The sequence below is a fragment of the Octopus bimaculoides genome, chromosome 9 (assembly GCF_046866305.1).
Source record: "Octopus bimaculoides isolate indiv1 chromosome 9, ASM4686630v1, whole genome shotgun sequence".
In the NCBI taxonomy this organism is placed as follows: domain Eukaryota; kingdom Metazoa; phylum Mollusca; class Cephalopoda; order Octopoda; family Octopodidae; genus Octopus; species Octopus bimaculoides.
The window spans coordinates 2,360,156-2,376,171 of record NC_142936.1 but is presented as its reverse complement, the minus strand read 5'-3'; the positions used below and the strand labels follow the sequence as shown (position 1 = coordinate 2,376,171).

At 34.6% G+C, this 16,016-nt stretch overlaps 1 protein-coding gene across 3 annotated transcripts in view; it reads right to left on the bottom strand.

Annotated features, from left to right (window-relative positions):
• LOC106878352 (PDF receptor) overlaps positions 1-16,016 on the bottom strand; it is a 320,701-nt gene that overhangs the window by 142,187 nt on the left and 162,498 nt on the right. For all 3 annotated transcript variants that reach the window (XM_089356954.1, XM_089356953.1, XM_089356955.1), the window contains exon 4: positions 8,173-8,280. In XM_089356954.1, coding sequence (XP_089213080.1) covers positions 8,173-8,280 — 108 coding nt within the window. The remainder of the gene's footprint in view (positions 1-8,172; positions 8,281-16,016) is intronic.

Genomic DNA, 16,016 nt, shown 5'->3' with positions numbered 1-16,016 from the left:
TATACCTCGAACAAGCGAGCTAATGTCTCCTCTCAGCCTTAAACGGTACCTGAGGACCATGGTTTCTGGGATATTTATCTTCATCAGCACTGGATAACCGTTGGCAAGAGATGGCAACGCTAGACCTTGTTGGAGGTATGCACTATTAAAGTGACACACAGTCACTGATCTCGTATAGAAAACAATTAGTCTTAAATCTCTGAGCGAGAAGTAATAACAGTACTGCAGAATAAAATCTGTTTGCGAACGTAAATTGACAGATGTTTTCCTGGGGCTAAAAATAGGTAGTAACATCGTCTCAATCAGGACTGCCAATTTACGTTGGCAAATATATTTTACTCTGTAGTATAGTTACTACTTACTTCTCGCTCAGAGATTTAAAACTAATTGTTTTCTTCTTTTTTTAACATTTCTCCAATTAAATGATAAAATTTATTTCTGAACAGACAAGAAATCATGCAATATTAAAGAAGTAATAGAAATTGAGTATGGATTGATATAAATGGAAGAGGTGGCAGTTTCGAAATAATATAGATGCAACGAACTTTAATAAATTCAATGTATTCCCTTTCCATCTTTTCCATATGGAGGCGAGGAATAGAAGGAACCTGTGAAGGAATACGTTTGTTTGCACGTTTTTAGTAAATTCAAAATGAACGTGTTGTTGCTGTAGATATAAATCTATAATTATGTTTCAACACCAAGCATTTATTTCACTGAGGCGAGAAATAATTGCATACCCAGGTTGTCATATCACGCAGAGTTTATAGAAATGATGTCGCATCTACCTGTAATCTTTCATATTCTTAAATCTCTATTAATTGGCAGATCGAATTCGATATGGAACTTATACTTATGTTAAATATAATCTAATCACGCGAAAACACATGGAAAGTATGAACAAATATTAAAATATGCCTGATGTCTTTACAATAGATCCATAATACAGATTTTATATGGGAAGAGATTCGCATCTTCATATAAACAAACACAAAGGAAATTTGTCTGTGATTCTTACGCTGCTGGATGTGCAAAATGTACCGTGGAGTTGGCAGATGCCATGACAAACCCGAATCCATTGAAATCGTTGTTGGATAATAAAAGATAAAGGGTGACATTTTGTGTCGAAATTTCTACAACGTTCTTTCAAAATGAAATCACTGTAAATTACATGAGAAGTTTGCTGAAAATGTTGTGATGAATTATTTAGGTTAATGAAAGAGACACAAATGGATGAAACGATCACGTTTGAAATTGGGAAGAATAATAAGAAACGTCGGAATAGAATTTGCTTTCTCTTGCTTGTTGAAACGTATTTATAGTTTGTATTTTATCGTTTGTTATTGGACAGCGGCCATGCTGTGGTACCGTCTTGTTCTTATTCTCTTTTTATTCTCTTTTCTCGCTATGTTACAGAGTCGTAAACAGACCAACGTCGTTGTTAAGCAGCAACAAAAAAAATCATAGAGACACTCAAACACATACACATTTTCACACAATTACAATGGGTTTGCACACAGTTTCCGTTAACGAAATCCATTCACAAGGCTTTGGTTAGCGCGGTGTTATATAAGAAGATACTTCCCGAAGGTGATTGATATGAGAGGGAGTGAACCCGAGACCACGTGGATGCAACGCGAGCTTCGTAACCATAGAACCATGCCTACGCCTTCAAATTATATCAGTCAGAAGCTGCTCTCGAACCTTTTACGTCAAACATTTGTAGTGGGAATATATATTCAGTACCAGGTGTCGATGTGACAGCGTGTCTATTATTACAAGAGTTCTTACAGAGATGAAGAATAAATTTAAGACATATATATTTACTACATAACAATATATTTTATTTACTAGTCGATGATGATACATAATCACAATGTAGAATCTAGTTGAAGTAATCTATGCAAGAAAGTTCAGAGATAGAAAATGTAGAAGTAACAGCTAAGTGGTGGTTTTCAGTCATGCGGCGTAGAGAAACAGACGGACATAGCAATGACGTGAATGGCTCTGAGTCTAATCGACTAAGAAGCAAAGAGCTGGGTTAGCAAGCTGTTTTTATTAATGGAATGCTAGATATTCTAGAAACTTCCAAGAAAAACGCTATGCTTCTTGAATAATTAAGAATTACGTTTCATGACACAGATGCTTCCAGAAACTTAGTAAAGGGAGATTACTCTATAAACCTTCTTGCAACACACACATACACACACAACACACACACACAACACAACACACACAACACACACACACACACACACACACACACACACACACACACACACACACACACACACACACACACAGCTATATGATGATATTGACACTCCACACGTGACCGAAGAAGACCATCAATTACTACTAAAGGGATTGTGCACTCAGAAAAATTTTTATTTTACAATTGTAGCTTCGTTGGCCTTTAATGTCGACATCACAGATTAACCTTCCGCCATTAACTTCACTGCCAGCCCAACGTGTTTTCGAGTTGCTCTCTGAAGTTAATCATGAAAAATGCGTGTGTTTTGGGGAAAAAGAAGCTACTCTTTCCTTTACTCGTTCCCACCGTCAGCGTCGAAATCACCACCGATATTTCACATGCTTCAACGAGGGGCTTTACTCAGTCTTTATATCGTAGTCTTCGTTTCTCCTGGGGGTGCATACATGCACGCACATATACATGTATTATACATACATACAAATATGTATGTATGTATGTATGTATGTATGTATGTATGTATGTATGTATATATATATATATATATATATATATATATATATATATATATATATATATATATATATATATATATATATATATATATATATATATATATATATATATATCATATGTATATATGTATGTATGTATGTATGTATGTATAGAATGTTAGGTGTGATGTACAGAAATTGAATATTGAGAAAAAAGGTCGTCAGAATTTTGTAAAAATTTATTTCTTCATTATTATTAACGCTTTCGTTGCTTTCTCGAACTTGTCAATTAAAATTTTGTGAATGTACAAACAGCTTGTTCTTTCGTATAAAACAAATGCTTTTTGGGGATTTTCTTTAGAACATCGGGATTTTTTTTTTTAAATGGATAGATAGAAATATAGGTAGGCAGATAGGCTGAAAGATAGATAGATAGATAGATAGATAGATAGATAGATAGATAGATAGATAGATAGATAGATAGATAGATAGATAGATAGATAGATAGATAGATAGGTAGATAGATAGATGGATAGATAGATAGATAGATAGATGGATAGATAGATAGATAGATAGATTAGATAGATAGACGGATAGACAAATAGATAATCAGACAGTATGTATGTATGTATAAATGTGTATATATATATATATACATATATATATATATATATATATATATATATATATATATATATATATATATATATATATATATATATATATATATATATATATATATACAAACCCAAACTTAACCATTGCTAACACATTTAAATAAAGAAATTCATCACCCCACTGAGAAAAAAAGGGGGGGGAAAATATAGAACAAAACCATGGTAAATTAATCAAATTCTACCACCTCCTATATTTCGATTATCTCCCCTATACCGGAAGAAATCCCTAATTACCTCCCCCTATCTAGAACTCTTCTTTCTCAGACTGGAACGAACACGACACAATGAAGTAGAGAAATTTGAAAAGACAACACGAAACCGGTTATTTCTCAAAATACAATGTTTATATACCAAAAAGATTTTATAACATTTTTATAACATTTTTCTAACATTTTTCTGACATAATTTAAATATATACTTTAACCATGTAACACAAGCCTTCTGTAGTTTTTCACTCTTATTATCTTTTATACATCCAACCACGTGCTTTCACATACCAACTTTCTCACCCATATATATATATATATATATATATATATATATATATATATTGATGTTTGTGTGTGTGTGTTTCTGTGTGTGTCAATGTATATGTATTAATTACACATAGACGTCTAAAAATTTACTTTCACCCTACAGGCCTTTGTTTGTGTTTAGGCATTTGTGAGTGCATACGCGTCCCCATTGCAAAGGACGAGCCCAAGACTCAAACCCGTGACCCAATGATCATGGTCCAAATATTCTACCTGCAATGCTGCTACACATACAGACAACAGACAACAGACACGTATGTCAGTCTGTTTCTCTGTATGTCTCTCATTCTCCCTTGATGTGTCTACTAAGTTATTTTATTACAATGAATGCGTTTTAATGCATTGTTGTTGCATTTACTATTATTATTATTATTATTATTATTATTATTATTATTATTATTATTATTATTATTATTACTAGTATCCTATAATTTTCTTCTTTCTTGCTGTCAGCTATAATAATGCTTTTGTAATTCCATTGAAATACAACAGAGAAAAGACAATTAATTACCTTTTATAGTTTATTTGAGATGTCGTATACTTAAAAGTTGAATGAAAATATATTGCGTTTGAAAAGAAACCAAACCTATATGTGCATTAATTTCCATCAGAAAATGTTTGAATAAAATATCAACTTTATAAAACTAAAATAAGGAAATGAAGTATTTTCTCATATACAACCGTTGCATAAATTTTACTCTTTGTTGGTATGTTGTTGATATTTTTCTTTTTGCCAAAAAAATCTTTATGTTATACTTTAAGAAGATTATGGCGATAGCTATAACCATGAAAATTTAAATACGACATGCAGCAGTGTGTTATATTTTTCTTATCATATATTTTGTGAATAATAACTTCATTTCTGATTGTTTTCCAACCAGTCAATCACTGAATTTCTGATGGCAGAATGACTAGGAGATTTTTTATACAACTCAGGCGGAATAAACATTGGTTTCAAATTTATCACAAAGCCAGCAATTTTTGGAGAACAGTAAGTTGATACTATCGACATCAGTGCTCAAGTGGTACTTATTTTATCGACCTCAAAATGGGTCTACAAGCATTTTGCCTGACATGCTAACGAGAACCCGGAGCCATGTGGTCGAGAAGCAAGCTTCTTACCTCACAGTCACTCACACTAGACACAAAACCCCTTTTTGTGGCCAATAAGGGGCGGGATCTCTTGATTTATCATAGGTATTATTGTTTTAACGGCCAGTTGGTTGGTTAAAAGGCCACCACAGTATGTCTGCTGTTCGTATATCAAAGAATATATAATACTGCAAATTATCTGATTGCTGTGGTTGTTGACGATGATGATGATGATGATGATGATGCATCAGGTCAGACTTTATTGAACATACATATGATCAAAAGCGAGCGAGCTTTGATCCGCACATTTTTGTATGTTAGTAATGATAATGTCCATTGTATACATCGTTATTAAAACCAGTAGGGTGTAGTTATTAAGAGATTTGGTTGTTATTTCTCTATGGTCATGCGGGCGAACGTTTTCATGGGGCTCACATTATTTCAGAGATAAATAAATATTGATTATTTGATTAACTAATTGTGAGATCCGTTATATACACCACCGACAGCTGTGAGCATGAAAGGAAAAAAAATCATGCGCCAAAGCAGATTTTCGGTTATTATTGTAAAATTTTAATAATTCATGTTTTTTTTTAAAGACAGCACGATTGTTAATTACTTTATAAAATAGTTCACAGTTAATAATTGTTTAATGTAATGGAAGTGTTTTGTTGTTACTCTTAGTATACTATCATGTACTAACATAATGATGTATCATATACGTTATATTAAAGCAAAATATTTCTGAAAAGTTAAGAAAATCAATTCATACCATGAGTTTATCTGTTTGATATTTCGCCAGACATGTCCAATATTACAAAGCACACACTAATACGCAACCACACAGATACATATATGCGTAATTGCCAGTATTTCCATCTCTTTTTTAACACATATAAACGCATACATACACGCGTTCACACACTCACATACACATGCACGTACACTCTAGCAAACACACACACACACACACACACACACACACACACACACACACACACACACACATACACACATGTTGGATATACTGTATTGAGGCAGTTTCAGATTAAAATAAACCTATCTATGCAATATTTAATGTAGATACACCGTTGGCAGGCCATATGCTGCAGTATTCGTCCTGAGGTAACGACTCTTATGGATATGCTTTCTTGTAAAACATATTGTAAATGAAGACCGTATGTTGTACGTAAATGAGTGTGTTCTTATATAGATATCATTTTAAGACTGCTTGCCCATGATCGTCGTGTAAGTATGACATTAGATGTATAAGGTGAATGTAAATGGTGTGTGAAAAACGCAGGTGGAATAAAGGGTGGAGGCAGAATAAAGGGTGGAGGAGGAATAAATAATATGAGGAAAGCAACAATGAAAAGTTCGTTACGAAAGAGTGCGTAAGAGATAAAGTTCCAAAATGGTTAGAATTATGGACAAGTGGAAGCCTTAACTTCTCTGGTGCGATGAAAGTTTTTGCCAAAAGATTTCTGGTTTAAAAGATAAAGAGCAAATGGTGTTCATATGCAGTGAAATAGCCGCATCTCTCATGCTAAGCATTTAGTTTACGTGTGTGCTCTGCTATGATATTTTTAAAGGCTGAGCTGACGAGAATGGAAACAGCGTTGTTTTAAGCAGACCGTTCATGATGAAAGACATTTGAATGCAACTTTCCAGCAGATCTGCTTTAACGATAACAATTACGTTTAGAAGATAGAATTTGATAAAAAAAAGAAATGGTAGTCTACAACATTTATTTCTGAAGATTCTCTGGTTTTATTTATTTATTTTTTTATCTCATTGAATTGTTAGAAGTGAGAGTAACAAGGTTTCACTTTTTGCAACTAAAATATACTTTCGCATGTTTTCTCAGGTTGGGGGATTCATCCATTTAAACATAGGAGAAAGAAAAGAACGGGAGAGAGGCTGTCTCTTCCGAGCAAATGCACACGTGCAGCATCTCTTTGTCACACACACAGACGCATACACATCTACACGCACACATACACATACACAACTCGTACAAGTATGTACAAATATTTAAAAAGAAATATTTTATCGGTTTATCTACGAAGTCGCTCAACTTGCTTAACTGTAACTTTGAAATCATCTTCGAGACGCCATTAACTAGAAATTCTTCCATTGCTTTTATACAGATATAAGTTTGACAAATCCTTGTGATGTGATAGTCGCTTGTTTTCTAATCTACATTTAAATAGAAATTTGTAACGAGTCTACATATTTGTTAAAAACGTTCGGTGATTGGTAAACAAGTACGGAAGACACCTTTTGAAAGGTCGAAGTACAGATAAATCTCGTACCGATAATGATTGCTTTTCAAAGTTTATTTTATGTTAGAATTTGCATTCGACTACATTTCTTATATCAACATTGTATAGTGTCACAGATAATCTATCAATTATCTTTAAAATCGGGATTACGTTGTTATATCAAAGTGTTATGATTACATGACTTAAAAATAAATGATGATCTCTGCTATGAAGCGACAACAAAAGTCTTTATGAGTGCATTAGCCGTGCTAGAAATAGAAGTCAAATCTCTATCAAATGATACTCCGCTGTCTTCGAAAAAGAAAAAGATATATTGTATTACGTAATTCAAGGCCCACTGCACACACACACACACACACACACACACACACACACACACACACACACACACACACACACACACACACAAACAGAGAGAGAGAAAGAGAGACAAAATAAAGAAACTCGCAGTTCGAATAGCTTTGATCATAAGTGTGCTACATCAGGACTAACCTGGAGCTAAACAACAACAACAACAGTCACTTCATATGTGTTGTTTATTCTTTATTCGTTAGTCAGGTAAGGAGGGGCAGCGGTCATAATATCTTTTGCCGGAAGAAGCAAGGAAGACGTGTTCCGGTTATTTAACCCTAGGACAGCTACGCAAGGATCGAGTCTAGTTATCACAGCGAGCAATGTATTAAATCTAACGCCTAAATTCTCAAAGGTGATATACAACCACCGTGACCACCACCACCACCACATTCACACCATAAATACTCGTCAATAACATCACGTGACCATCATGTATAACAGCAAAAACACGCATCAACTGCAACATTAAGATCGCAACATAGAATACAAAAGAATATATACTGAAAAAAAAAAAAAGAACATTACGATTAGGGTCAAGTCCTCTTAAACGTGGGCATTTTTGTCGAACAACTTCTCCTGCTTTTGTAGCTGGCCAACATAAGATCGAATCGAATGTTCCGTTGCAGTAAAGACCTGTAAAAAGAAGAAAAACGAAATATAAATTATGTATATAGACACATTAATTTGACTTCAAATAGTTTTCGTTGCTCATCGAAATCGAAAAGATGTGGCATCTGAAGACGGTTACGATAGCAGTGACGGTAGGAGCACTTGGAATGATCAAAAAAGGAACCGCAAATTATTTGAGAGTGTTCCCTGGCTTACCACCCATACAGGAAGTGCAAAAGGTTGTCTTAACTGGTTCGTTACACTTATTGAGAAGAGCATTGTCGCTGTGAATTTTCTCTCCCTTTTCCCCTTGTTTACTTCTTCCTTTTTTTCTGTTTTCTTTCCGTCTTTTTCTCTGATGTGAATGAACAATCTGGTGTGTATATTTTTGTGGCCTACCAATGTATACAGTGCGTTTCTCTGCCCTAGGTGTCAGGAAGACACTCGGCAAGAAACGGAAACAGAATTGAAAGATGATGATAATAATAATAATAATAATAATAATAATAATTATTATTATTATTATTATTATCATTATTATTATTATTATTATTATTATTATTATTATTATTATTATTATTATTATTATTATTATTATTATTATCATCATTATTATTATTATTATTATTAGAGAAAATTTGTCTTTTAGGAACATCAAAGATTATCAGATGTCCTAAGAACTTGAAAGATTGCTGAAAACTTGTGTATACCTAAGGGTACAGTTAGTTAGTAACCCCCTACCCATATAATCGCTACCAGGAATAACGCCGAACCTAAGACAAAGCAAAATAATAATTTTTTTTTTTTTCCTAATTTTAGCTGAAGGCCATAAATTTTGAGGGGAGGGACAAATCTGTTACATCGACCCCTGTTCTTAATTGGTATTCTGCTTTATAGATCCGAAGGGATGAAAGACTGTGTTGGCTTCGGCGAGGTTTGAGCTTAGAAATTTTAAAAAGCGGAGAAATGGTGCTAAGCATTTTGTCCGACTCGCTACCGAATCAAAAATTGAATGGCTATGTGCAAATGAGTTAGTGTAATCTTTAGTATATATAGTGAAACCAAACGCTTAATGGCCATTTGCCGTAATAAATATAAAATTAGTGTCTCTATTTTTGCTGTAGGTGATCGATAGATCTGGGTGGTAAAATACCAGGTTTGATAACTTATGGCACCTAGTTTCGTCTATCTTCTGTTACCTGTATTAAAACTATTCAAAATGTATAGAATTATGTCAGCATCATTATAAAACACCATCATTATCAAAGCCACTTCAAGTCCATTAACGATTTGCTTGAAGCAATAACGAGCTTATTGAGAATTATCTCCTGAACATTCTTTATCAATTAAGCTATAATTCATTTATCGCTTAATGTCCAATTACAGTCTATTAAGAGATGTCCATTGAGTCAATTAAATGTGGAAAGATGTTTGGTCAGTAAGATTAGTGAAGATGACACCGTTATATGCCTGGTAGGGATCGGGTATCACTACACCCCTCCACCAAATGCCAATCTCAAGAGGATTCTGCTTGCCAAGGAAATTAAAGGAACCAACGACATATTGCAGGGTCCTAAAAAAGAAACAGAATCGGCAAGACTGAAAATGTTTTAAGGATAGGTTTTATAGAGATGATCAGAGATTAAGCTACAGTAACAACAACAAGAATAAAGTATGTTTGTAAGCAATAAATCAAGACGCTGAGCTGGCAGAATCTTTAGTATTTCGGACAAAATGCTAAGCGGCCGTTTCTTCCGTCTTTTATGTTCTGAGTTGAAATCCCAGCAAATTCCACTTTACGTCTCATCGCTTCGGGGTCGATAAAATAAAGCTACAATTCAAGTGCTGAGTTCGATATAATCGATTTGGCCTTTCTCCTCGAAACTGCTGGCTTTAAACTCTGTAAGAGACAGGCTTCCCGTGCAGCGGGTGACCGACCTTGTGAGTCCGATGGCTCAAGAACAAAAAATAATGATTCCCTGATAACTAGTAACCTTTAAAAGTGTGGGTGAGATATGTGTTAATACAGATATATAATGAAATTAATAAAGACCAGGAGAACCGAGATTTGCACATCCAAGATTTATTATACAGCTAATCACATCGTTCTTCATCAAGACTTCTCTCTCTCTCTCTCCCTCTCTCTCCCTCTCTCTCTCTCTCTCTCTCTCTCTCTCCATATATATATATATATATATATATATATATATATATATATATATATATATATATATATCATGAATAGTTAGACGAGCAGTAGTTATCATCGTGTAATAATCAAGAATAAGGGCTCAGAACGTAAATAATATGTTTTGGGCCTTTATTTTCAGGTTTCGGACACACCGTCTCTTTTCCCTTAATACAAACAAGATAGAGTTTAGCATCATATCAACACTGATCAGATGGGCCTATAATCAAAAGGAATATAAACCATGGTTATACCTATCTCCCACCCAACCCCAACAGTATATTTTGGACATAATTCAATATGTCTTTCACTTTTGGAGTTAAAGTTGTTAGAGAGATTTGGTTGCTACTTCTTGCTGGTAAAATGACCGCGTATAAGCTCAATCACCTGTTCGTTTTCATTGCTCAAAAAAAAAAAAGAGAAAAAAACATAATAGATTACAATATATCTTGCCTAGTTTGACAATGTAAAATAAGGCACTTAGTCGAAAATTATAATTTTCTACTAAATTTTTAATAATTTAATGAGGAAAATGAAGTGAATTTTAATTTTGTTGAATTAGCACAAATATCTTTTGCCGATAGCAAAGTTTACTTTCCAATTGCATAAGATGTATAACTTTATTGTATATAAGCAGGGAGTTAGGAAGTGAAAGCTATGCGCTCATCTACAGCTTCCTTCGAATTAAGCAATTCCTCATTCATATAGCTTCAACACATTTAGAAAATTCTAATTGAAAACAAACAAACACGGAAAACATTCTCCGTCGCCATACTTTTGCTATATTCTTTAGGAAACTCTTGTTACCTTGAGGTGTAAGTCTCTCTCATACTTATTCATTTGATGAATATATATGCAGAGGGTCCCCCCAAAAATGGTACACACAGTTTAACAACTTATAACTCACATCAAGATTTCAAAGAAAACACGAACCTCATCGCGTGAATATTCTTTTCTACTCAAGACACAAGGCCTGAAATTTTGGGGGAGGGGAGCCAGTCGATTAGATCGACCCAGTACGCAACTGGTACTTAATTTTTAGACCCCGAAAGGATAAAAGGCAAAGTCGACCTCGGCGGAATTTGAACTCAGAACATAAAGACAGACGAAATACCGCTAAGCATTTCGCCCGGCGTGCTAACGTTTCTGCCAGCTCGCCGCCTTCCACCTTCCAAATTATGCAAAAATGAAAATAACACTGACTTCTCATTTTAACAGATATATTTACCAAAATTACATAAACATATCTTGAAATACTAAAGAGTAAATTTATTCAATAAAATCGCGATTGGATTCAACCACAGCCTCCGGACTACTTCGGAATCTCCTGAAATTCTTCAACAAGGTCTCCCTGTTTAAGTTGGTGAATGCTGCCATGATCCTTGCCTTCAGTTCATCTTTGGTTTTACAGAGAATTTTTTTGGTCTTTCACTCAACTGTGCCCCACACATATTAATAAAGCGGGGTTGCAGTCTGGGGAGTTAGGTGGCCTGATGTTAGGGGTGATGTTGTTGCAGAAATTGTCTGACAGCCATGACTGGGTTCTCTTGCTTGTGTACCATGGTGCAGTGTCCTGTTGCCAGACATAAGGTTTTATAGCAACCACCCTCTTGACCCAAGGCAGAACTACCTCCTCCAAACACTTGATGTAGGTCTACGTGTTGAGTCTGAAGCCGTGTGGGAAGATGATTGGAAGCATAACGTCTCCATCACTTGTGATCACTCCAAACACCATGACAACCAGTTAACATCATGGTCTTTGGAGTGATCATGGTTTTATCACTCTTGGTACATGTCCTCAGATTGCAGTCGTCAGATTGACACCCAAACACTCTGAAATGTTCGTTTTGGGGCATCCGGCATGAAAGCCAAGCAGAGCAGTATGTCGTTTCCAAATATTTGGCAGAGTGAATTGCGTTTTGGTGCTGTTTTTCTCACAGACAGTGCCCAACTTAGCCTACTATACCGTGTAGTCGACAAACTCAAAATCAAACAATGTGCATGCGCGAAATTAAATATATAAAATGGCGACAATTTACCATTCGCATCCTGTATATATTTACGAAGAGCTTCCACACAAGTTTCGACTTCCAGACTCACCCACCAAACTTTTCTGATGATTGCTATCGTTATCTCAAATCCCTGTATCACCACACACACACATACACACACACAACAAACACACACACGCATATATATATATATATATATATATATATATATATATATATATATATATATATATATATATAAACACAGGCAATGTACGCTTACACACTGCACATGCGCAAATATATACGTATGTTTATGAAAGCAGGGAAGACGAAGATTGGAATGAGCTCAACAGATATATTCACAGTAAATGATTATTAAATGAGAGAATTAATGCACACAAGAAAAATATTCTCCAAATACCGAAAAATATAAAATATAGTAAGCGGAAATGTAAACGTTTTAGCCAGGCTTTTGAGTATAGGATATCGTTTAAAACGCTTGAGTCAATATAAACTATTTCTAACGATAGAGATTGGTAATGTTAATTTCATTGCGGTCTTGAAATGTAGCTTATCAATCAAATGAAAATGTGTACTGTCTATCGTCAGCAAATATATATTTGCTTCTGTAAACATTAAAATATGACGAGTAGCAAATACTATGCCGTCTAATTAAAGAAGAGGTCTATCGAAAAGCAAATTCCAACTGTAAATTTACCATCTTTGTGATGGGAAATTCTACCCATCTGTTTTTAGATATCTTTTCCTGTTAAATCCCTAATTCCCCAGAATGTGTATCTTCAAAACTTCGTGATATTTCTATGATATTGATAATAACATATTCGTTATTATTTCATGACAATTACTTCTGGGTTAAGAAACAGATGAACGACCAATTTCGTGTATCTACATATGACATTGACGCTGAAATATCAGAGCTTGTGACCTTATATACTCCGTACACTGCATATGTAGAGGAATAGAACACTTCTTTACCAAAGTCAGGCTAGAGAGAAACGGCTGTTTCACACAAGTCCTTAACACAAATGGACACTAAAAGGCAAAGTTATCAAAAACATTTTTAGATATGTAAACATTAATTTAAGTAATGTGATGTAATTATGGTCAAACACTTAAACCCCGCTTATCATGTTCTCTTCTTTTAAGATCCGATGGATTGACAGTTCATGTTGGACGACCACATGTCACATCGTCTTGGCAAATGACTAGGTATTTCGATGAGATGGGTACTGTCGCCCAGCAGGACTTGGGAGTAGACCGACAAATGGTGAATGCAACAACGCACTGCGTTGGTGCGCTTGTCCCCACACCTTACCTGATGTAATTATTAATTGCCAAATGAAACTAGTAATCTTTTTTAGAAATTATATTGAACCTGAGTACAGTTAAATGTAATTAGACTGAAAAAAGTCTATAGCGACAAGTTGTTTTCTAAAAATGATCAAATGTTTCCTCTGCTCATAAAAACATCGGTTTTGTATAAGATTTATTACTAATTCTTTGAAAAAGATCTCTTCTCTTCTTTGACGGCCAACGACAACTTCTGCTTGATTTATTTTTAACTGAAACGCATATCTTAATATATAACACACTGTTTCCGTACTTATTCAGTACATTACAATCTCTTTGAATTCAATTTTTGTAAGTTCATGGCGTATTTAAGTTATTTCTCTAAACCCAGTTTTTTGTACTTATGAAAATTACATTTGCCATATGGTATTGTGACTCTTTCCCTGTTTGTCATATCTTTAATTAATAGACCAAGGCAGGTATCAGTAGATTACGTCATCCTTATAAACTGACATAATACGGGTTTCAAATTTTAGCACAAGGCCAGTAATTTTAGGGGAGGTGTAGGTTGATTACATCGACCCCAGTTTTCAACTGGGCTGAATTTGAACTCACAATGTAAAGACAAATAAAATGCCGCTAAACATTTTGCTTGGGCGGGGTTAACGACTGTACCAAGTCGCCGCCTTATAAAGTGTCATAATATCAACAAAAAAAGGCAGAAAACAAGAAAAATATAAAAAAAAACATTTGTTTTTTTTTTGTCTCGCCTTATTTGTCAACAATGATAAAATGTTACTCCTGAGCACGAGAATTCATTTCTGTATACGATTAATTTGAAATTCCTGAGAATATTTAAGGTTTCCTTTGACAGTCAGTCAGTAATAGTTACTGTTAGGAACGAAGCAAAGAAATAAGTATGATAATATGATGTGAGTGTCCACTTACTCTAATACTTACAAAAGTAGACGCATCAACAAATAGAGAAAGTGATTTCCAATCCTTTGCATGCTCGCATTTTCTAGTTTCACTGAGTAGGAAATACTATTTTTCTGATCCTATATAGGCTTCAGATTTTGGTACAAAGCCAACAGTTTTTGGTGAAAGGGCTAGATCGATTAAATCGACATCAGACTGCAACAAATACTTATTTTATCGACCATGATAAAGATAAGAGGCAAAGTAGACTTCGGCTGAATTTGAACTCAGAACGTAAAGACAGACGATATGCTGCTAAGCATTTCGCCCGGCGTGCTAACAATTCTGCCAACTCGCCATGCTAGCCAAGAAAATATAAGTTCATAAGAACCACACAATTATTCCAGCTCTCGAAGTGTTGCTAATTAGGCCCTGCTTTGTCACGTGTAGCTTGCTCATTGTTAAGCTGTGTCCCAATTCCTATTTATGTGTAGTCGTTTACTAACCTAAACAAACACAGTTTGGTTTAGTATTTATTGCAAATTTGATATTAAATTACATTTCATAATTTTGTCCATATCATATCATATGTATTATACAATATGACAACCCTGTTATTTCTTCAGTAGATTAATTTCTATTAATCAGTATAAATAAAATATAAAAGCGTCGAGGTTCTGTATCATCGATGACAAATGCTCGCTAAGGGAGTTGGTGTCGACAGTCAGCTGTAGAAACTCCTGCTGATACTGAAATATGTGTGAATCGAAATTTTAATATCAACTCTGGTTGATATTAAAAAGAAAATTAAATACAGGAATTCAGGTCCACAAGTGAGCAGCATGGCACTTAAAGTTAGGTGTACAACACAAGGCAGGAAATTCATGCGCAGCAATGTGATTTTTTGTTTAGGTTCCCGTACCTCTCCATACTTCGGTTGCACATATGAAGGACTCTCGGGCGAGACAAATATTCTCTGAATCAACCACATGAAACCGTTTACAATAAAACCGCAATTCACGTGTCAATAATATATGTTACTACATATGGATACAAGTGAGTTTTAGAGATTCTTACTCAAGAGTCGCGTTCAGTTCTCACTCTCAAAAGACTTTCATAATTAAATGGCTAAGTATTAAATCTTCATAACTCTGAGAACATAGTGATGGTCACGGATAGGACATCTTTGCACATGGCTGATCTCAATAAAGTCTGATTTGACGCTGAAGAAGAACATCACCAAAAGAACCCATTAGTGTATGTGTGTATATGTTCATCTATAAATGTGTGAGCAGGGGTATGACATTATGTGTGTGTAATATAATTTATGTAAATTCACTAAATGAGAA